General features: G+C 33.7%; 4 protein-coding genes and 1 long non-coding RNA gene across 18 annotated transcripts in view; 3 read left to right on the top strand and 2 right to left on the bottom strand.

The window, feature by feature from the left end:
* The first annotated feature begins 210 nt into the window (after window positions 1-210).
* LOC126926432 (electron transfer flavoprotein subunit alpha, mitochondrial) lies at window positions 211-2076 on the top strand. The gene is made up of 4 exons (XM_050742741.1): window positions 211-497; window positions 833-1162; window positions 1265-1717; window positions 1791-2076. The coding sequence occupies exons 1-4, from the start codon at window positions 456-458 to the stop codon at window positions 1965-1967; spliced, it is 1002 nt and encodes a 333-aa protein (XP_050598698.1). The 5' UTR covers window positions 211-455; the 3' UTR covers window positions 1968-2076.
* LOC126926477 (uncharacterized) lies at window positions 2051-3671 on the bottom strand. The gene is made up of 2 exons (XR_007714645.1): window positions 3004-3671; window positions 2051-2936 (listed from the first exon to the last, which is right to left on the bottom strand). It is a non-coding gene; the product is annotated as an uncharacterized LOC126926477 (long non-coding RNA).
* A 149-nt stretch (window positions 3672-3820) lies between these two features.
* LOC126926423 (apoptosis inhibitor 5) lies at window positions 3821-7978 on the top strand. The gene is made up of 10 exons (XM_050742730.1): window positions 3821-3895; window positions 4014-4115; window positions 4368-4529; window positions 4636-4801; window positions 4895-5055; window positions 5128-5325; window positions 5407-5598; window positions 5673-6056; window positions 6137-6290; window positions 6371-7978. The coding sequence occupies exons 2-10, from the start codon at window positions 4014-4016 to the stop codon at window positions 6457-6459; spliced, it is 1608 nt and encodes a 535-aa protein (XP_050598687.1). The 5' UTR covers window positions 3821-3895; the 3' UTR covers window positions 6460-7978.
* A 286-nt stretch (window positions 7979-8264) lies between these two features.
* Window positions 8265-9724, bottom strand: LOC126926435 (mediator of RNA polymerase II transcription subunit 7). Its single transcript, XM_050742756.1, has 3 exons — window positions 8901-9724; window positions 8682-8834; window positions 8265-8607 (listed from the first exon to the last, which is right to left on the bottom strand). Exons 1-3 carry the CDS (start codon window positions 9228-9230, stop codon window positions 8407-8409), a joined length of 684 nt encoding a protein of 227 aa, XP_050598713.1. The 5' UTR covers window positions 9231-9724; the 3' UTR covers window positions 8265-8406.
* An 82-nt stretch (window positions 9725-9806) lies between these two features.
* The window catches only part of LOC126926433 (tyrosine-protein kinase Btk29A-like), a 193861-nt gene continuing 181611 nt past the window's right edge, over window positions 9807-22056 (top strand). For 4 of the 14 annotated variants that reach the window (XR_007714548.1, XR_007714547.1, XR_007714546.1 and 1 more), the window contains exons 1-2: window positions 9845-10103; window positions 14395-14580. Coding sequence is in view for 10 of the 14 variants with exons in the window: in XM_050742742.1 (XP_050598699.1) it covers window positions 10101-10103; window positions 14395-14580 (189 nt within the window). In the remaining 4 variants the exon portion in view is untranslated. Of the gene's footprint in view, window positions 10104-11860; window positions 12070-12405; window positions 12426-14394; window positions 14581-22056 lie in introns of those variants that run through there. The other 10 variants (XM_050742751.1, XM_050742753.1, XM_050742752.1 and 7 more) reach the window with 8 other exon arrangements.

Below are 22056 nucleotides of genomic sequence, written 5' to 3'. Positions count from 1 at the left end.
CATAAAAAAATAAAGTACTAATAGATGTTTTGGAATATAATATTATTTCCTTATAGTTAAAAAATTTGCTAGTTTTCAAAATAACAATGTTCGTTTTAACGCTTGAAAAAGACACATTTGCCTTCTTATCTATAAAGTTTAATATAGATATTAACTTAAAATATATTTACATTTTTTCATGATATATTTATAAAGTATATTTAATAACATATATTTCTATATAACAATTTTAATTTTAATAAATGGAGTATCAAATTCAACTTATTCAGTTTAGTTTAAATATCTAATTGAGTTATTTCAAAACATTATTACGTCACAGTTTGTATATCTTTTTATCATTATGTGTTTTATTGTTATTCCTCCCTGGAACTTTGGACTTTATTGATACAAATTAGTTTTCACGATTTAGTTAACATATTGTTAAAAGAAATTGTTTAAAAATTTACTTGTCAAATATGTTCGCCACTTGTTTTAGATCGTTTCGAACTGGGAACAAAGTGAGTATTAGAAACTTATATTTCCTTGATGTTCGGTTGTTTAAATGACCAACCAATTGATCGATTATAAGTCACTTATAAGTGATTTGGATTAATAGGAAATAAAACTAATTTTTATTATACTTATAGTATATATCGAATCTTCTTCTATTGTATAAAACATTTTTACTTATAAAGAATAATAAAAACATATTAATTTTATATGAAATCGCATATTTTTGTAAAATAAAATTATATTAATTTAAAAATAAAAGCAAATGAGGCATTTAAAATGATATTATAAATTACTTGTTTCAAAAAGAATTAATATTTAAGGAACTTATTTATTATTTTAGTATGGATTATTGGCACGTTATGAATCCACATTAGTTATTGCAGAACATAATAATGAATCTCTAGCCCCTATTACTTGTAATACATTAAGTGCAGCAAAAAAAATTGGTGGTGATATAACAGTCTTAGTTGCTGGTACCAAATGTGATGCAGTTGCACAAAGTGTCAGTAAAGCTAATGGTGTATCCAAAGTTTTGGTGGCAGAGAGCGACGCTTTTAAAGGATTTCTTCCAGAAGCACTAACGCCTCTTATCCTTGCTACTCAAAATGAGCATAAATTTACCCATATTTTAACTGGTGCTACTGCATTTGGTAAAGCACTATTACCAAGAGTAAGCATCTAATTAGAAAGTCCGTTTTATGTACCTTTAAATATATATTATTATAGATAAAAAGTATTTTTCATGGTTTGTATATAACTTTCATTTTTTAAGGTTGCAGCTAAATTAGATGTGTCTCCAATAAGTGATATTATTGGTATTAAAGCAGCAGATACATTCACCCGTACAATTTATGCAGGAAATGCAATTCAAACTTTAAAGTGCAAAGATAATATAAAGATAGTTTCAGTGAGAGGCACTGCATTCGAAGCAATACCTTTGGAAGGAGGCAGTGCCAAGTGTGAACCTGCCCTAGCTGGTGACTACAAATCACAATTGGCAGAATTCATTAAACAGGAATTGTCTAAATCTGATAGACCAGAATTGACATCTGCAAAAATCGTTGTATCTGGAGGAAGAGGAATGAAGTCTGGCGAAAACTTTAAATTATTATATAGTTTGGCAGATAAACTTAATGCTGCAGTTGGCGCTTCCCGTGCTGCTGTTGATGCTGGTTATGTGCCTAATGATTTGCAAGTGGGACAGACAGGAAAAATTGTTGCTCCAGTAAGCTTGGCTTCTAATTATAGTCTATTATAACCGCTAAAAAATTATTTACATTTCAATTCATATCTTTTAGAATCTATATATTGCTGTTGGTATCTCTGGAGCAATTCAGCATTTAGCTGGTATGAAAGATTCAAAAACGATTGTGGCAATTAACAAAGATCCAGAAGCACCAATCTTCCAAGTAGCTGATTATGGCTTAGTTGCTGATTTATTCAAGGCTGTTCCTGAACTTACAGAAAAATTGTAAATTTTAACAATATTTTATAAGTACATTTTTTATACACATATACACATATATACAAAAATATATTTGTGCAAAACATTTATTAAAAATATAATTTTTTATAAATATTAAATTTATAACTATTTATTTTAACTGTATATTAATAATCTAAGATTAAAATTGTTTTATTTTTTCGTTTATATAAATCAACAACATTTTAGGCTCTCCTATTTGAAGCATATAATATGATACTATAAAGTATTTTTATGGATTTTGTGACAAACTAATATGTATCCAGAGCATACATGAAAAGATGAAATTTCTCCAAATTTATGGAGAAATATCTAATTAAAGCAATAATTTCGATAATATTTATTATTGAGTTTTCGACTTTAGCGTCATAATAAGCTTTCCAGTGAGGAAATGAGACTGTATACGCTATGGTTCTGGTTGTTCCCGAGTTAGCTGCTGCACCATACGCCAAGTGCTAAAGGTAGTCACGCTAGCATATACAAGATCCTATAAAATTAGGAGTTTGTTTGGTGGCACGCTAGCATAGACAAGTTCTATGCTACAAAAACCTATTTAATTGTAGGGTTCTGCGGGAAAATTGATATCTACTTTTCTATCCGGGATAAGCAGGTATAAGAGTACCAAATTGCGCAATAATTGAACTAGTTGTAACTAGTTGCCTAGAAGAGAGAGATTAATTGTTTATTATATTCTTTTTGGACAAGAAAAGAGAATATTTTCTTTCAAACGATAATGGATCAATTAATTCGTTGAGCCGTAAATAAATAATATGAAAAATTGTTATGCCCAAATGCTTATTAGTTTTTCCAAAAAGCTATTTAACAACTAAAAAGTAGTCTTCGTTGCACACTCGTCATCTCCACGACGGAGAGAAAGTTCCCTTGACGAAAAGTTCGACAGCCTGTTGACACTCGAGTAGTGTAACATGATTCAATGTCAGATATCCACGAGACAATGTATCTAGGTATTAATTTAAAAGTGAAACTTCTTTCAATTTTAACTTTTTTAAAATTAAACTTTTACAAACGTGTTTGTGAGATGTTTCCGATTAAAATGAGTATAGAAATATGCACCAAAATACATCGTGTTTATAAAAAATAAGAAAGTTTGATTTTTGAGTTGCAGGTCTCAGCTTATCGCAGCCTTTTAATATTTATTGATCGCTTCGATTCTCAGTTCCTCTTTCTCTTTCATTCACATTGTCCTTCCCTACATTCGACATGTAAAATCTCAGTTTCGAAAAATAGAATTGTTTCTACACCTCCAGTATTGCAACATTCGCGTTCCGATTTTTGTACAATTATCAAATATTTCTTGTATTATAAAAAAATTATACATACAATAATAATAGCTGAGAAAGAATTGTGTCTGGGGACGAAATTCTGCCATTTTTTCAATTAAAATATACTTATGATAGGGACATTTTTGCATTCTGTTAATATCTTAAGATTTATAATAAAACAATTACATAGTTTTTTTATTAAACATCTACTACCAACTATGCAGATAGTGGGAAGCAATATTATTCACAATGCAATAATAAATCTTTAGCCCTTTTTTATGACACTTTCATCAATATGTGATATTTTTCTAATTAAAATGTCATGAAACACGATACTGTAAACGAATTTCAAGGGAATATAATCTGTTATTTATATAAACGCATTCTGATTTATCCGAGAAGCCCAATTTATTCAGGTTGGTCTGGGATAGAAAAATAGATATTTTTCTTAAGTCTTACGATTTTTCGTAGGACCATAGAATTAAATAAATTTTTATAGAGTGGATCTCAATAGGTTCTTGTCTATGCTAACGTGTACCACCTTCAGTATCACCTTATAACTAGGACTACGGGCGTGAACATTCTCATTTCCTCTCTGCTTTTTCGTATTTACTCTGTTATACGTGCGTACATCTGGGTATGTGTGGAATCGCTGCCATCTTTGTCATTTCTTGGCGTGGTGCATTGGCGTGTATGGCCGGCTAGATTACCGATTTTTAAGTATATAATCGTATTTATGTGTTTTGTGTCTATAGATGTGGAAATTCGATAATAAGTTTATCATGAGTATGGACAGTATCGAAAAATTGTACAAAAATTTTGGCATTTTGGCTGATGCCAAAGATAAATTGGCTGAGGTAATTGACGAGCTTGGTTATATTTAATAACCACGTTTACTTAATTCTAACATTTACAATTTTATGTATTTACAAGTATAAATAAAACTTTCTATTCCATTTAAAACATGCAAATATGTATAATAATTTCGTGAGCCTCAAGTTAATTTAACAATGTTTTTATAATAAAAATGAGTCAATACTATACATAAATAATTAAGCACAGAAAGCGGCAAATATTATAAATCTAAACGTTTTGTTTGTATGTTTCAGCATGAGAAAGAGTATTTAGAAATTCTGACAGCAGTGAAAGGATCACCGAAAGAAAAACGATTAGCATCGCAATTCATTGCAAGGTTTTTTAAATATTTTCCAAAATTAGCTGATCAGGCTATAGATGCTCATTTAGATCTATGTGAAGATGAAGATATGGCTGTATGTAGTATTTATATCATTTGACCACATATGCGAATACATATATATTTGTATTAAAGTCTCCACATAATGGAAATTTGATGATTTCATATATTAATATTTTCAGATAAGAAAACAAGCAATTAAAGATTTACCTGCATTATGTAAGGATAATAAAGAACATACAGCTAGAATTGCTGATATTTTAGCTCAATTACTTCAAGCTCAAGATCCTTCTGAATTGGCTGTTGTTCATAATAGCGTTATGTCCCTTATGAAAACTGACCCAAGAGGTATGGAGTATATTATTGTTTGTTATAGATACATTACAATGTAATGATATTGTAATGAGATATTAATTGTATTTAATATATTCTGTTCTTAAGGAACAATAAGTGGATTTTTTAGTCAAATCATCAATGGGGATGATGGAACACGGGAACGTTGTATTAAGTTTCTAGCAACAAAATTAAAAGCAATAGGTCATGACATTATTACTAAAGAACCAGAAGATCTTTTAATTTCAGAATGCAAGAAAGTGTTACAGGTATAATCTTTTTATCATAACAATAGAATTTTTTCTTTAATCACTGTTTATATAGCACTTCCTTTTCCATAGGATGTTACTGCTGATGAATTTCATAGCATTATGGAAGTACTTGCGTGGACTAGATTAGGTTCAACAATTAGTGGACAACAAGAATTAGTAGATATTACAGTTGAACAAGCTGAATTGTCAGAACCATTCAAGCATACTAATGTTGAACAATGGAACAGACTTGTACAATGTATTAAACACGCACTTCCATTCTTTAGTGTAAGCATACGTTTAACTATATTTATATATAATTTTATGATTGTTAATGAAAATTTATGTAATGTAATCTATTTCTTACAGTCTCAAATAGATTCTTCACGATTCGTTTCTTACATTTGTGTACAAGTTTTACCACATCTTTCTTTAATTACTTCACCCAATGGAAGAGATGTACAATTGGAATTATTAAAGCTTCTTGCTGAATTAGCTGTATTTTGTGGAACAATTGATAAACCAGAAGAAAAAGTACAGCAACTTTATAATACTCTTATTGTAAGTAATAACGTTATTTAGGAGCAAAAATTTATTTTATATCGAAAGTATTAATACTGTTTCAATATTTATAGACATATATGCCATTACCTCCAGTCACAGAAATAACTGAAGTACCAAAATTACAATTCAGTCATGTTGAGTGCCTTATGTATACTTTTCATAAACTGTGTAAACAAACCCCCGAATTTTTAATGAAAGATCCAGAACAGCTTAAGGAATTTAGATTAAGATTACAGTATTTTGCACGTGGCATTCAAGGTTATATAAAAAAATTACGGGAGGCAATTAGCGGCAAATCGGAAGAAGAGTTGAAGTCAGAGGAAAATCAATTAAAAGTTGTTGCTTTAAAAACGACAAATAATATCAATAGTTTAATTAAAGATCTGTTTCATTCGCCACCTAGTTTTAAAAGTATTATACATCTTTCATGGAAAACAACAGCTAATGATAAGAAGGTACGTATTAAAGCAGTTATAATTCTTTTAGAAATGTGGTATTTTGAATACTATAATACATTTTTTGTATCTTATTTTAGAATGAAAAGCATTCATCTGCTCAAAAAAGACATACACCCATTACGTTTGGAAATGATAGTAATGCAAATAAACGAAGTAAAGAAGATAAAAGTAAAAGGGAATTATATACTCCTCCTAGTGGAAAATACAGCTCAAACATATCATCAAATTATGGTAATTGAAGAAGCATTTTTATTTCATAAAATAATATTTAGAAATAAAATAAAAATCTATCTTTATATCTTTTGTTACAGGTCGAGGTAGATTTAGAGGAAATAGGTCAGGTGGTCGAGGTGGTTATAGACCAAGAGGTCGTGGAACATGGAGAAAAAATTTTTATTAATTATTTAATTACTGGAATTGTTGAAAAATGAAATAGTAAAAGCTTCAATAATATAAAAGACTAAACCAGTTCTGTAAAATGTACATATTAAGATGAAGGACGTAAAAGTGATTATTTACTGAAAGTGAATTTAAGAGAAGTGACAAAGGGAGAGAAATACAATTTTTTATCCTATAAATCTTAGTGTAAAGAAAGTGTTTTTCGTGAAAGCTTTAAGTACACATACAAGTTTCAAATACAAAATTGTAAGAATTGATTGTTTACTAAACATAGTGATAATGTCAATAATGAAATATTGACATTTAAAGAAGAGAACATTGCTGTGTACTAATGGTGTTATGAGAACCTTTTTTTATATTCATTATTAAATAACTGGAAAATACAATTTGAAGAAACCTGGGTTTACAAAAGTGAACAACTATGGAGAAAGAAGTGGAGAAACTTGATATCATGAACTTGAAGAAGTGTTTATTACAAAAATTTTAAACCAGGTACCTTGATAGGCAATACAATATACACAAAATACCGAAGAAAAAATGGTGTGGCAACACAATACATGAATCATTTGAAGTATTTGAAGAAACATCAGATGTCACAAACAAAAAATTACATCTATTTGATACAGAATATTTACAAATTCATACTGTACAATGATTGGCTTGTGCTAGGACACTTGTGTTACACGTATTTGCAAAAAACAGACAATATTTCTCTGCCATAACAATTTTGAATGTTAAAATAGTATCAAAATGTATTCCCCTATCTCCTAGTTCTTCCTAGTCCTTTCTCTCTTGATCATATCTCATTTTTTTTGTCAACAGGAAGTGCAGACCAGAACAATCGGAGGGACAATGACAGAGTATCTAATTCTGAGAGAATAATGAAATCAAAGAAACTTAAAAACAGCTGTTCTTTTCTTAGATTCGAAATTAGTTATATTTATTGATTTATGTGCTTCATTTACTAATTCTATGTTTGTATTATTATTAAGTGTTTACATATTTTTTTAACTGAATGGATGAATCTCCTATTAAAATGTCTAATTTGAGTACAAGAAGACATATCAAAATGATATAAAGATCAGCATAACATTATAAAATCGTTTACTAAATAATATAAATGAAACAAGTGATTTTTCAAGTCAAAAAGTTTCTTTGATTACATGACTGAAGGTGTAGTGTATTATATACATTTTATCTTGCAGATGGTGTACATTGATTGATGACTGAGGATGGGAAAGCAGAACAAAAATAATCAAGTTTTGATTACAGGTTGTCCAGTAAGTTCAAGGTGGAGGCTCATAAGAAATGATTATAATGTACTTTTTTCAGGAACCAAGATAGGGTTGTATATTGTCTTTTATCTATATATTGATGGTAGCTGTTTTGTAAGGTGAGTTTCAAAACATATTGTATCCTTTTCCTATCCACCATTGAATAAAACTTGTGTAATACTAGTAATAATAATAATTCATGAATATATTATCATTTAATTTAATAAATAATACTATTGCATAATATATGTTGTATTTTTTATGCCCAATTTCGAATGTCACTATATATGGCTAATTAAAAAGATTGTAAAAAATTTACAGTTATTGAATATTTATACATGTTTGAATTAATATTTAATACAAATGTTTTGTGACTTGTTAATTATATAATTATATCAAATTTGCTTATGTATTAATATATTGTAATATTCTAAAACTATTATTTCTGTTTATTATAATTTTAAATATGTAAATTTCACTTCAGTACATTTATTTCATTATTAAAGAAATAAAAGATATTTAAATTGCAATGTGTTTTTTTATATGCAATGTATATGTATTGTTTCTTGTCGTTTAATAAATAAACTATATTTGTAGAATAGTTATTCTTACAATGTATCTTACAAATATAATTGCAATACTTTTTACAGCATCTTATAAGAAAAGAAGTTCATTTAATACAGTCCATTTGTTGAAATCATATCATCTATTGTCTTGCACATAATGCGATCACTTGGACTACATGGATCTGGAGTTTGTTGTTCAGAACCTAAATTATCAACAGATTCCATAGCATCTGTATTTATTGCTAATTTAGAATCCAATTCTGAAGTATCTGGTAACATTTGCAATGCATGTTGTAAAATTTCTTGAACCTGAGAAAATATGGGAATTTTAACTAAACATTGTATTGTTAAATGTACAAAAGATTAAAATTTGAGAGCCATACTTTTTCTAAATGTTTCTGAAACCTAAGTGCTGTTTCTATACGTTGTCTGCGTTGCAATTCCATCATTACTCTTAGCGTTTCCCTTGCTTGATGTGGTCTAAATTCATTTAATAAGTGATGAATGTGAATAAATAGTAAACTGAGATCTTCCACCTAAAAACAATAAAAGAAACAGTGAGTATTTGCATTATATGCTAAGTCATTACATTAAGTATTTACCTTCTCAGCACGCCTTGGGCTGTCAGGACATTGTACGAGCAGATCTATCAAATCCAAGAAGTTAACAAGCAATGAGTGATTCAATTTTTTCAACTCTCGTCGCCGGTCGAAATGCTGAGGATATAACCTTTTAATTCCTTGAGCTTCGAGTGGTCTAATGATTGTATCGTCTGCGTTAAATACATTTCCAAACATCGAATAAGTATCGTGTATCGGCGGTGGTGGTCGTGGTGCTCTGCCTCGACGAACATTTTCGTCTGTGTACAAATTAATATATTGCACTGGAGGTAGGGGCAGCGAACTAACTTGTATCGCTTCTGGTGCTGCCATTTTTCACGTTCGATATTGGTATTCTTAATGAAAAAAATAAAAAGCAATTGCACTTAAGATGGGAGTCTTTCAAAAAATCCACAATAGGTTAGGTTTAACTAAAAGAAACACTGTTGACAAACTGATCGGAACGTTTAAGTTACTGCGCAGGTCCGTAATTTCGCGCGTAGTTATCACTTTTTTTCACACAATTCATATTCTGCTTATTTAATATTTGTAATAATAGAAAATAATAGTTTATAGTAATATTGCAAAATCAATGTTTGTATATTACAAAGTCGAACGACAGACTCTAGCTTCACACTTGATATAGTGATATTATACGTTAGGTTATATCGATACTATTTCACAATGTTTTCAACAAATTTCTCGATCGATACTTCTTTTTTTGTAAACATACGATCAATTAGAATATTTCTATGCACGTTACACGGACTTTTCACCACGAATTAACAAGAGCTAAATATCGTGCAACTAAAACAAAACATGTAACGTAGCCTTCGAATCCGCCATCTTGTTTTTTTAAAATGAGTCAACAGGTATTCTCTTGGCCAGTTAATACGTTAATGCCAGCAGGACGTCGAACCCAGATTGGGGATTTTCGTTGTTTAACTAGCAAAACGAAAGAGCCGATCTGTGGATATTGTTTGTTTTCCATTTGGTAAATCATTCTCGCGGCGGCGCGATATTTCGGATAAATGCTTTACTAACGTAGTGAGGTATTTCCTGCTATCTCGTGAATTTCCAATGTCTTCGTTTGACAGATTGTCGGTGTGTGTATGCGTTCGTTCCACGTGAATTCTTTGTTTAGGCACCGGTCATGTTTCTGACAAGCATTGAAATTGCGAGGTGGTAGCAGTACCTTAGTGCATGGTAAGTTGATTTTCTCATATGAATTTCGTGCGTATCAATACTATTTCGATTGAACTTTCACATAGAAATATTCATATAGCCGAGTGTCAGGATAACCACAAACTATCGCGTTGTCGTTGATCTCACTGTTCTGTTATTTTTGGCAATTTCGAAAGAATGCCTCTGTGATTGCCCTCGTGTAATTAAATACTTGTAAGGTGGTATAATTTTTTCGAAAAATCCTAAACCACGGTCAAAACAAAGAATAGAATTTGATTCAGAATTCGTGCATGGTTTGTATACAGGGTGGCCCATAAAACTAGCATCAGTTCGATAGCTAAAAATTGTGATGGATTTTGATCACCCTGGCTTCAAATTTTATACATTCTAAAGTTCTTTACATATATGTTAAAGTTCATTCTTATTGATTTTCTACAAAAAGTGAAGCGTGTGTTGACTTAAAAATTTGTAATAAAAAGTTAGCATGACGAATAATTTACTTAAAAAATACACGCTTTTTATTTAGATTACTCGCTTTAAATTATTGTTTCAAAAGCAGTTTACTGTAAAACGGAGTAAGAGCGAAAAGCCAAGATAGCCGAAATTGATTGTATTTATAAACAATTTTATAAATAGATATATTGTATTGCTTGCAAATTTATATATACATATATACATATATACAGGTAATGTTGTTATATACAGTATTAGGTTATATTTTTTCATCTAATCTATTTTATTTCTTTTCGTCAATATTGTCAATACAATGCTTTTACTTGTCATTATATTTATTTCCTTATAATTTTATCTATTAGAATATTTTTATTTTGTAAATCTGTTATTAATTAATATGCAGATGTTTGTGTAAATAATTCTTCGAATGATTTTATTTAACATCTTTGTATAGTAACATAATTTAAAATTCTCCCCCACTTTATATCATAAGAAAATTATAATTTTTCCATGTAAAAAAAACCCTCCACAAGTATTTAATAAGTAATTATGGCGGTTAATTGTATCAAAATAAACTTTTAGTAATTCAATTTCCTTCGTTTAACGAAAGAGACAGTTATTCTGCGGTTTTGTCCAACGTATCGCGGTGTCTCATTCCTTTCTCATTTCCAAGAAGCGCGGAAAGCACGAAACGGAAATTCAAAGGATGTCGCGGTTTAGGCGGCGCCTTAAAATTTCAGAGACATGAGTTACAAAAGAACTTCAGTGGAAGTAGGTGGTCACCGAGGTTCGTTCGAGTGCTTCGTGTCAAGCGTTCGGTTCATGTTGGTACTTTGTCGAATCGTAACCAGTTCTATGCACTATGTGATAAATATGTATATTCTCATGTATGCAAAATTGTATTTTTTTTCTATCCATTTTACTTCCTTTTATAAATTTCGATTAATTGTCAACAGTGATATAGAAGGTTTCGTCTTAACTAAAGTTGAGAATAAGCGATGTTGTAATATATATGATATATGTTTTTTTTTCTAATTAGCTTGATAAGATAATTTTTATGAGGATAAATATTAAAATACATTCAATCTCATTTTGTGCCTCTTTAAAATATCTATCTAAAATTAAAGAGAGACTATTAAGTTACTAGGAAAATTCTAGATAAATCTTAGTCTTTTGCAGAAGTTCGGGACAAACAGTTTGACGCAGACGTAAAACACGTGAATTGCATTTGTGCGCGTGCGCGCTCGCGATCGACGAATGCGTGTGAGTTGACACGCGTTCTCGCTTCGAATTGTCGATGGCGCGCGTTAGCCACTGTTTACGCTATTTATTTAGACTGCCTCGTAGTTTTACGCCAAACAGATTTCGCGTTTTCTCTGTGAATTTCCAATGAAAATCAATCGTGATTGTCGGTATAAACGCGGCACAAATATACCTTCGTATATTTTCATTTGTAAATGGATACGTTTTGAAAAAGTGAATCGATGATATACGGACAAAGGACTTTTTATTGTTTCATCTCGTAGATCAAATGGTACGAATGAATTTAACGGCATTGTTTTATTATTGTTGTATTTTAAGCAAGGAAAATGGAACAAATACTTTAAAGAAGAATAAGAACAAATTTATTCATTTATTTGATAGAACGAAATGGGTTGCTCTGTATAACTTTTCGCGGGATTAAAATGATTCAACCTGTGGAAAGTTGTTTGGTTCATTAGTTCTTTTACAGCGCCGAAAATGGTCTAGGCTTGTCTCATGAGAACGTAGCCGAAGGTTTCAGCCTGTCTCTCTGGCTCTCTATTTTGAATGGAAATTCTTCTTGGTCGAGTCACCCTGGCTTTAATGGAGGTTCAGGATCCCTAAAACCTTTATATTTGGCTCACCAGGGTTTGAACATTCTTTCTCAGTTTTACGTTATTTTTGTGTTTCAAACATATCACTGACTCGTCTGTGATAAATATAAAACGTGTTATCACGTGTGTAATATAATCTTTTCTTTATGCAATTGATATCATAATTCTATTTTTACTCTCTGATATGGTAATCTTATCTTCTTTTCTTTTTTTTTTTTTTTTTTTAACTTGGTGTACTCCAAATACAACCACTTGGTTTTGTATTGCATTGGCAACTAAGCGATTGCGGATTTTGCCATTAGCTGGTATTGACAAAATCCGCAATCACTTAGTTGCTAACCTAGTTGATGTTATTTGTTCGTATCTACCTTGAATTATGTTTAAGCTACGTTCGATGGAATTCTTTGGGAATAAAAAGTATTCAGGCTGCAATTCAAACTATTCGGATAATTGAAAGTTCATCGCGCGACTCGCCTAATTGATCTTCGACCAAGTTAACTGCTAGAAAGTTGAAGTTTCTACGGAACGTTACAACGTTGTTTCATAGAAATGAAGAATTAAGTGTTTCTATTAGACTAAAGTAACTCGTAAGTGGCATTAACGATGCAGTTACCCACGACGAGTCTATACCACTTTATTGCACAAAATCACGCTTCGAGTAAAATAATATTCAAAAATGTTCGCCACCTGCCTATGAAAATTGCTTAATTGATCATTTCGTTTCATTCATTAATCGCTTTAGGCGAGCCTATTCCATTCTGTTTTCATGGAACAATTCAAAGGGTTAGGTTGGCAACTAAGTGATTGCAGGTTTTGTCAATACCACCTAATGACAAAATCCGCAACCACTTAGTTGCCAAGCCAATATTACCTGATATATGTATTTGAAATATTTTACATATTTTTGCATATAGCGTGTACTGTACAGAATTTTGTATCTTTAAATTTCCACAGTTTATTCATTAATTCTTTGTTAAATTTTCATTTTTCTGCTGAACTACGTTGATTCAGAAACCAGTTCTATTAAGGGGGTGTCCCGGATTAGAATATTCTAAAACAGCGGGTGGGTTTTTTTTTTTTTTTTTTTTTTTTTTTTTTTTTTTTTTTTTTTTTTTTTTTTTTTTTTTTTTTTTTTTTTTTTTTTTTTTTTTTTTTTTTGAACGGAAAGAAAGAAATGAAGTTATTGAATTTTGAGGTATGGTTTTATATATATTTAACGAATACAAAAAATTTTTTTCAAGTAAAAAAAAAAATCATAACAGATTTTTAATCGGCGGGAAAGATCCCCCTCGTAATTTTTTACTGAAACACAAAACCAGAAAAGTATTAAATTATTATATATTTTTCTTCTGGGTGAACTAAACGAAGGCAGAAGAAAATTTATTTAAATAATTGTTATAGTACCTTAAGGTTTAATTTTTTTTTTTTTTTTTTTTTTTTTTTTTTTACATTTTTTTAAATCCGCCAAAATTTTTAATTTCACATTTTTCTGCCTTTGTTTAGTTCTATATCTTTCTTCTGGGTGAACTAAAAAAGGCAGAAAAAAAGTTTATTTAAATAATTGTTATAGCACTTTAAAGTTTATTTTTTTTAACATTTTTTTAAATCCACCAAAATTTTTAATTTCACATTTTTTCTGCCTTAGTTTAGTTCAGCCAGAAAAAAACATATAATAACTTAATCCTTTTTTGGTTTTTTGTTTCAGTCAAGAATTATGAGGTGAAAACTGCAGCCCATGAAAATAGGCTTAGAAATTTGTTACAATATTTTTTTTCACTTTAAAAAAATTTTTTTTGTATTCGATAAATATACATAAAACCATACCTCAAAATTCAGTAACTTCGTTTCTTTCTTTCCCTTCTAAAAAAAAAAATCACAAAAAATGCTGTTTTAGAACATCCTTATTCGGGACAGCCCCTTAAGCAATTCTCCATTTACTTGGTTCATTGTATCATTTGAAACAGAAACATCGATAACAATTTAATACTGTTTTCTGTGTGCAGGGTGGCCCTCCATTGGGAATGGCGGGGAAAGATGGGAAGGCGGAGCCGAAAAGCGGGGACGTGGTGCGGCAGGGGTTCATGGTGAAGCGTTCGCAAAACAAGAAACGCTTCACACCAGTCAACTACAAACAACGCTGGTTCGTCTTGACGAGGCGCTACCTCGTCTACTACGACGGCGATGGAGAGGTACGTAATTGAGCCTTTTTGCAATTTCAACGTCGTCACACTCCGTCCACTTGTTTTTTGCTCTGTATTTTTCCCCCATAGCTGACCCATTAACGGCCTTTCTCTGTTGCCCCGAAAAAAACTTCTACTCCATTAGCGATCGAAGAAGAGGGTTTTTGTCTTTGTAAATAAGCCGGTAACCAGATCGACAAATGAAATAGACAAGCAAAAAGTTCCACCGTGTAAATAGACTGCAAACAAAGCTTGATAAATCGAGCAGACAGAAATTAAGCGATGAAAAACGTTTAAACGATATTTCGATGCAACCCCCCCCTTTTGGCGTTTCACTTAAAACTTGCCAGACACCCTTGCAACTTTAATTTACGACTTCAGGGGCTGATTAATACTTGGGACGACGGCAGCCATTGTTATTCCCTTTTCTCCCCCTTCGTTCTAAACAGACACGAATTCTCATGGAACGGACAAACCAAGACTTTCATTGAACAAAGTAGGTTCCAAGGTTTTCGAGACTGGTTCGCCAGGTTCCACTAATTTGCCTTTCAATTCGATAGAAATACCTAACCGTGTTTGCAGCCTCGCCTTTTGGCCTGGTTTTCGTCGTGGTACCGATCATCGAGGATTGTGTTGGTCGAAACCAGGTCGACGTATCTTTCCTCGGAATGAAAGGAGAGGAAAAAAGGGGAATCGGAGAAAGAAAATAAAACTCGTACGAACCGTATCGATGTAATTGCGAGGTCGAAGAAACATACTCGACGATGCGATTTCTCATTCGATAATTGCTTCGAAATAGTCCGGATACACGGGGTCTCCAGCGATTTCCAGCGATCTTCAATGAATTTCCGTGGAATTCGTCGGCGGCGATTCAGAGAAACGAGACGAGACGAGAGTGCAGCGTGTGTTCACCTGTTTAACTCGTTGAAAACACGGGAACGATGGTTTTGAAGCTTTAGGGTGACAGAGAACGGCCTTGAGGGGCGGCGAATAGAGCGAGACGGCGGGCAAAAGCCTTTAGACCGGAAGAAACTAAATGTGACTTAGATTGGATGGCGTTCGTTTTAGGGGAAAAAGAACGAACCATCTTAGTGTTTTGATTTAGCTTGGGAGAAAGTGCTTCTCCACTTTTCTTCGATACGTCTTCTTTCTGTTATTTGACGGGGATTTTTTACGTGGCAATTTCTTTGCCCTTCGTTTTTACGTGCCGCTATTTTCCTTCAATATCGTTCTTTAACACTTGCGATTGACTCTGCTCTGCCTTTTAATCCTCATAAAAAAATGTTTTCAACTTGAGCAGGGGCGAGGGTGTCTTTAACTTTCCGATGTTACGCTAAAGGTAGCAAGTTTCAAGAAAACCGGGTCTAATTGGATGAAAAGGAGAATTGGAAAACGGATAAAAGAGTTAGAAAGTGGTATTAAAAAGTAGATTAAACAGTTCTCTGATCTGAGCCCGAGCGTCTGACCATGTAACGGCACGAGCCGAGATCGATTTGGTTCTGTTCCTTTCGTTTCGCCCCATTCACCATTCCTACTGGCAGCATTTTGCTGCAGCCTAAAATTCACGCGACGTGCAACGCACTAAGAGGCCGTCGGAATCGATAATTAACGATCCTGAAACATCATCAGTTGCGCGAGACTACAATTCACGGGAGAATTGATAGTGGGTGAAAATCAGTTGCGCTGAATCTCCCATTCGAACATTGTTACGTTTTCGATCGAGCGATTACCATAATTGTGGCTGATGCGTCCGAAATAGACAGGAATCTTTCGTACATAAATTTCTTCAACTTTCTGTATCTTGCAATTTTTAATTCTCCTTATTTTATTCTATAATAATATCTTTGTTCAAGAGGAAGAAATAGATAAAAACATATATTTAGAAATATATAGAAATTTTTCGTTATAAAAATATAATGCAGTTTGACGAACAATGTAGTTTGCGTTCTGTAAGCAAGTTTCCTCGTTTCCTCGTCTTGTCGTTTGTTCTTATGTATTGGCTTGGCAACTAAATGATTGAGGTTAGGTTACCACCTAATGACAAAAGCCGCAATCACTTAGTTGCCAACCCAATAGAAGAGACAAGGGATGAAAAGAACGGTACTCGCGTGGAGTTCGATGACTCGGAAGAATTTTGAAAAGGGACACGTATGAGAATGCAAATGACAGGAATAATAACGCTGAGTTTGCTAGCGGTACGCCTCGAATCAGGGCCAATTGCTTTATACACATTACCTTGCGCTTGACAAGCGCCACTAGCGTTCCGGACGCTAGACTCATCATATTATCTCTGCCTGGCCGATAAAAAGCCGCCTATTATTCCTTGTTTTCTCTGGTTACTTTAGATGCTTTGTTCATGATCAGGAGAAACGGTAGCAGAAAGCTTTCGCGAGGAGCAGAAAGCATATGTACGTATACGTATACGCATAAAGATGTGGAGGGATTTTTAGTGTCAAGGTGCGATTAATTGTGCGAAAGTACTTTTAAAAATATATTAAAGCAGCGAGTTTTCTTATTCGCGTGTATTTTATTCGTTCTACCTAAGATATTTTGCTCTTAAGTATTTTTTTTTTAAACGTCTATAACATAAATAAATCACTTGTGGCGTGGAAAAAAGTAGCTTAGTATTAGTTTTTTATTGGTTCATATTTTTATTTTTTTAGTTTTTAATGCTCGATCGTGTAACGAGCTACAAAGAAAGTTCTCAGCGTGAAACGAGAAAGCACACGATATATCATCATTATACTTTGTTAAAAGAAATCTCATTGGCTGCTATATATAGGCTGTGGCCAATAAAAATACATATGTTCGATTAAAACGTCTCTTCAATCTTAGAACGTGGAATTGTAATTGAAGAGATTGCGCAAAATGCGAAGATAGTTTTACTTTCCGTTAATTTGGATAAATTAGGAAAAACTAATTTAAAATCAAATCATTTCTTTTAAACGAACTATACATTTATACTGCACTGATATTAGTAGTAATCAATTTTTGCATATTAAACCCGTATATTCCTCTTCCTATAATTCCAATTTTAAGTCGCAAATTTAACTTTTCTGCCTTATTATACATTTTTCAATTAGAATCTTTCACTTTCTCAACTATCAGTTCTAGAAAACTTGAAGATCGTTCGAGCCTCGAAATGTTCGAATAAATGCGCTTACGTAACCCGGAAAGTAGGTAGAGATGCAAACATCCAGGAAACAGGCACCGCTTCCAATTCTCCGCAATAAATTACAAACCGAAAGATCAGCGCAATCGGCCACTGGACACTCGACCTGAACGAATGCCGTGGTGTGGCCATTTACAGATATAACCTCAAAAGCAGGCTTCTCCCACTATCACGATCATAGTCTAGACAACTTCTTTACAATCCTTATTCGATCTGTCTGGTATTTTCTAAATGGATTTTTTAGCCGCTCTCTTTCTCGTATTGAAAGTTTTCTTTATTTACCATCAAAGCTCGAACGCTCGGTGTATTTGGTTAAAAATGTATTTTTCGCAGCCAAACTGCAGGTAGAACAATTGAATGAGAATGTTTTACGTTATTAATTGAAATTTCTTTTTTAGTATACAAAAAATATAAAATAAATCTTTCTCCATCCCCTTCATATCCTCGTGCAATGTTCAGTAGCGTTTCAATATTTTAACCATCCATTATTATCTCTGACATCACCCACCATATTATCGTTTGAAACACAATTTCAAAAAAACAGATCTCCTTTCTTCTTATAAATCTTTGTCTTTCTCTCGATACCACTCGCGCTATTATTTCTCATGAAACATCATCGCAGTATTTAACCACTGGTTCTTATCTCTTAAATTAAATCACCCGTCATCTTCATTATCTTTCATTATATTGTTTTTAACAAACGATTTAGCAAAAATTTTCTTTTTCATCGTCGATCTTTACTTTACTCCGGCAATTCACAAAATCATTTCCGTGAAAACTAGTCGCAATAAGTTAATCGTCCGTTCTTATCTCTCAAACCAGATTATCCTTTCTTTATTATCAACTTTTATTCTTTCCCTCAATTTACAAAATCATTTCCCATCAAACATCGAAGCTAATTGCGATATTTAACCATCTATACTCCGTATTTCTTAAACCAAATCATCCCTCTTCTCCTCTCTATACGGTTCATAAAATTATTTCCCGCTAAACGTGAAATCTAATCGCGATATGATGACCATTCAGTTCCATCGCTTAAATCAAATCAGCTATTACTTCGTTGCTCGGATAAAACCACCGGAACCAGCAACCCTCTGTATCCTTCTCCCTTCTCCACCCTCTTATCCTGCCACGTAGCTTTCTTTAAAACACTTTGACTGCCACGCCGAAATCACACGTTTCGCTGAGCACGCCACGAGAATATTTTCTTTATTCGAAGCATATAATGGCAAAATAATAATAAATTGATGATGTAAGACATTATTCTTCCCCAATGGATCGTTTATCTTATTGATCGTCACTGGTGATCACGCTTTGGTAACAGTTGACAGCGACATATTATAACAAAGCTTCGTTTATTTTAACAAACCATTCGCATTCGTTGTTCCGTCGTAAGCAAACCGTGCAGAATATATTGTTGAAGCGTGTAGAAGATATTAGTAAACAGTATTATGATTATTTGTATGATTTCGACGAAACAACAACATTCGGTTGAAATGGTAGAGGTCCGAAAAAAAATTATGTTTACGATAAAGCAATGGTAGTGGTGGATTACAACAGAGGAAAATGTGCTGTAGATCCGTCAGATCAAATTGTTACGACCGTTCGCGAAGAGACGCGATCGCGAGAGACGTAAATTCTGATAGTTCACGCCGCGAACCAGTCCCCTGTTCCGATTACGATAACAGAGGTAGTTCAAATGATTGTAACACTGAATTAACAGGGTTAATATAAGCTTCTATTTTTAACAATATTTAAGATTATAACTAACACGTTACAAATGATTTAACGATTTAATGATTTTAAATTTGATATTTCTCCACGTATTCGTTTGCCTAAGCGACCTGGATTTAATTCGTCTAAACTTCTCGATGCATTCCGTTTGAATCCTCGTATGAAACTGACTGCCCTTCGATTTTGTCCTTCGTCTTCTCTTGGAGACGACCCCCACCACGCTCGAGCCTCGCAACCGTCGCGTCTATGATCACGTATGCCATCTTTTTTGTGTAGGTAAAATAACGGACGGAAGGCGAATCGATGTTTCTTAAAACTCGCTTATCGCTACATTGTATATATCTCGTCGGTCATGTAAGACGATCTGTCCTCGACACTGTAGTACCAAGGGAGACGGTTAAAAACACGGCCTATAGTAAACCTCGGGGCGTAGCACAAATTATAGCATATTCTACACCACATAGAAGAACCCTCAAGTGGTATATAAAAGTAGCTTCAGAGTTACTGTTAAATACATTAATTTCAAACGCGATGTTATTCTATAAACAAGCACGAAAAACAAAAATGAAGGTAACAGATTTTAGAATGGCACTCGCGATGCTCCTTACACAGTGCCATTCACCAGAGCCGTGAATATGCTTATTCGACAAAGATTGCGATACGAAATGCGGAAGAAAGAAGGACAAGCGTACCTGGCGCGAAAATTTTGCAGAGAGCGCTATAAAAAAATGTTAAACAGTTAGGATCAAAAATTGCTAAGAATCGGATCAAAAAAGTGACCACCTATCGTCCAGATTGTATCGATGAGCCACATTTATGTTTAAAGTGTTTCAACACAGTGCACCGTTAAATGCAACATTTGTTCTCATTTTTTTTTTATTGATGATCTAATAAAAATGTTTAATAGTTCAATGTGGCACTTTTTATTTCAAAGTGTCTCCTATTTATCGGTTATATCCAAAATGCCCTAACTGCCGATTTTCATTCAATTTTTACAATTGTAAAAAGTTGAAAAACTCCGGTCAGCAATGACCACCGTGGCGGGTCATATATGACCCATCGTGGCAGTCAAAGTGTTAACAGTAGCAGTTAGCTGCGTAGAGGTATGCAGCCCGTTAATTGGTAGGCAAGCCAGCCTGTTCCGATGGTAGGGGCTGCTTAGGGGTGGATATAACGTGCTCGTAGACCATGTGTAAAATTGGCAGCGCAGGCGCCCCAGGACCGCCACCACCACCTTCTCTTCATCCTTTCTTCCGCCGTGAGTTCCTGACGCTGCTTCGCCGCGTTCAGTCAGTGATCGTCATCGGGATCGCTCTTTGCTGCTCGCTAGCATCTGCGATATATCTGAACATACATAGAAATATACCAACATCAGTCAAATTCATTCTTTCATTTTGGTCTTCAGCTCTTTCGAGCAAGAAGCTCTATTCCATCGCTATTCCATCGATCGTTGCTAGGTGTTGAATCGAACATTGAACATCGTTTTTATGAATAGTACAACCGGGGTTACGAGAATTTCCCCAAGAGGGAAGAGTATCGTATACTTCCTATTCGCTTCGAGTTGGGTGGTTCTCGGAAGGAAAAAACTGCAGCTTTAAGTCGGGGCAAGATACCAAACGAAGTAATTCGATACTTGGAGAGAAGCAATCGTGCAACACCGTCTGCTGAGAGACTATTCGAAGACTATCGATCAACGATCCGCTGTACCCTCGAGAAGCAGAGTATTACTCCACGGAAGTTTTCTCATCCGAGATATTCAAGATCGGAAGAGCTTCTCCGACAGACCATTCAGTCGCGGAATTAATCCATCGTAGAGAAGTTTTTCTAATTAATCCTCGGTTTCTTCGATCCACTTGCCAGCTCGTAGGCAAGCAATCGTTATTCATCCGGAATATCTTCGACACCACGGAAGACTCGCATCTTTCTGGAAAGTTGGGTCGTTAAGACGTTGAGAAGTCCTGCTCGATCAATCCAGAAGCTACGATAGATCACGCGGCCTCATCGAGTTCCACGCGCCAACAGGCTTCTTTCGCCTTTGCCCCGAGGCGAACACTTCTCTCCACGTGGTAGAAGCGACTCCAATCCTGTCTCCTCGTCGGGATCGAACTTCCAAAACCCTTCGAGACAGCCGCAGCGTAGAGGTAAGACTGGATCTTTCCAGGGAAACATTACTTTTAGCTTATCCGAGATCTCCGCTAGATATCGTTTATTCTTGATCGCGTCGGGAACACTCGCTCCTTTTTTACGATCGGTCAAGTTCTCTCGGCGCTTTAGTCGGATCGTGAATCATTTCTTTAAGGGGCTGTCATTGGGACCGTTGAACGAACGGATGGTTCCTATTCGCTGGTCTTGCGTTTCTTTTTCTTTTTCTTTTTTTGGTAAATCGACCTGGTAGAAACCCAGCGAAGAAGTTTTGATCGTTTAGATGTTCGAAGGAAAATACGAAGAGAATGAAGTCGATCTATACATCGGGGCAATTTGTATTTTTCTGATGCCTGAAATTTCCTTGGGGATTAAGGCGAGAATTTTGAGAATTAAAGGGGATGACGGTGAATGGATGATAGAGACGAATAACGTGA

The sequence above is a fragment of the Bombus affinis genome, chromosome 18 (genome assembly GCF_024516045.1).
Source record: "Bombus affinis isolate iyBomAffi1 chromosome 18, iyBomAffi1.2, whole genome shotgun sequence".
NCBI lineage: Eukaryota > Metazoa > Arthropoda > Insecta > Hymenoptera > Apidae > Bombus > Bombus affinis.
The sequence above is the reverse complement of the archived record's forward strand: the minus strand, read 5'-3'. Positions and strand labels throughout refer to the sequence as shown.

Coding starts and splice junctions, on each gene's coding strand:
- LOC126926432 (XM_050742741.1), top strand. CDS start 456: ATGTTCGCCACTTGTTTTAGATCGTTTCGAACTGGGAACAAA. Junction 498..832: donor CGTTTCGAACTGGGAACAAA/GTGAGTATTAGA, acceptor TTATTATTTTAG/TATGGATTATTGGCACGTTA. Junction 1,163..1,264: donor GTAAAGCACTATTACCAAGA/GTAAGCATCTAA, acceptor TCATTTTTTAAG/GTTGCAGCTAAATTAGATGT.
- LOC126926423 (XM_050742730.1), top strand. CDS start 4,014: ATGTGGAAATTCGATAATAAGTTTATCATGAGTATGGACAGTATCGAA. Junction 4,530..4,635: donor GTGAAGATGAAGATATGGCT/GTATGTAGTATT, acceptor TAATATTTTCAG/ATAAGAAAACAAGCAATTAA. Junction 6,057..6,136: donor CAACAGCTAATGATAAGAAG/GTACGTATTAAA, acceptor ATCTTATTTTAG/AATGAAAAGCATTCATCTGC.
- LOC126926435 (XM_050742756.1), bottom strand. CDS start 9,230: ATGGCAGCACCAGAAGCGATACAAGTTAGTTCGCTGCCCCTACCTCCA. Junction 8,835..8,900: donor GCCCAAGGCGTGCTGAGAAG/GTAAATACTTAA, acceptor TATTGTTTTTAG/GTGGAAGATCTCAGTTTACT. Junction 8,608..8,681: donor TTCAGAAACATTTAGAAAAA/GTATGGCTCTCA, acceptor ATATTTTCTCAG/GTTCAAGAAATTTTACAACA.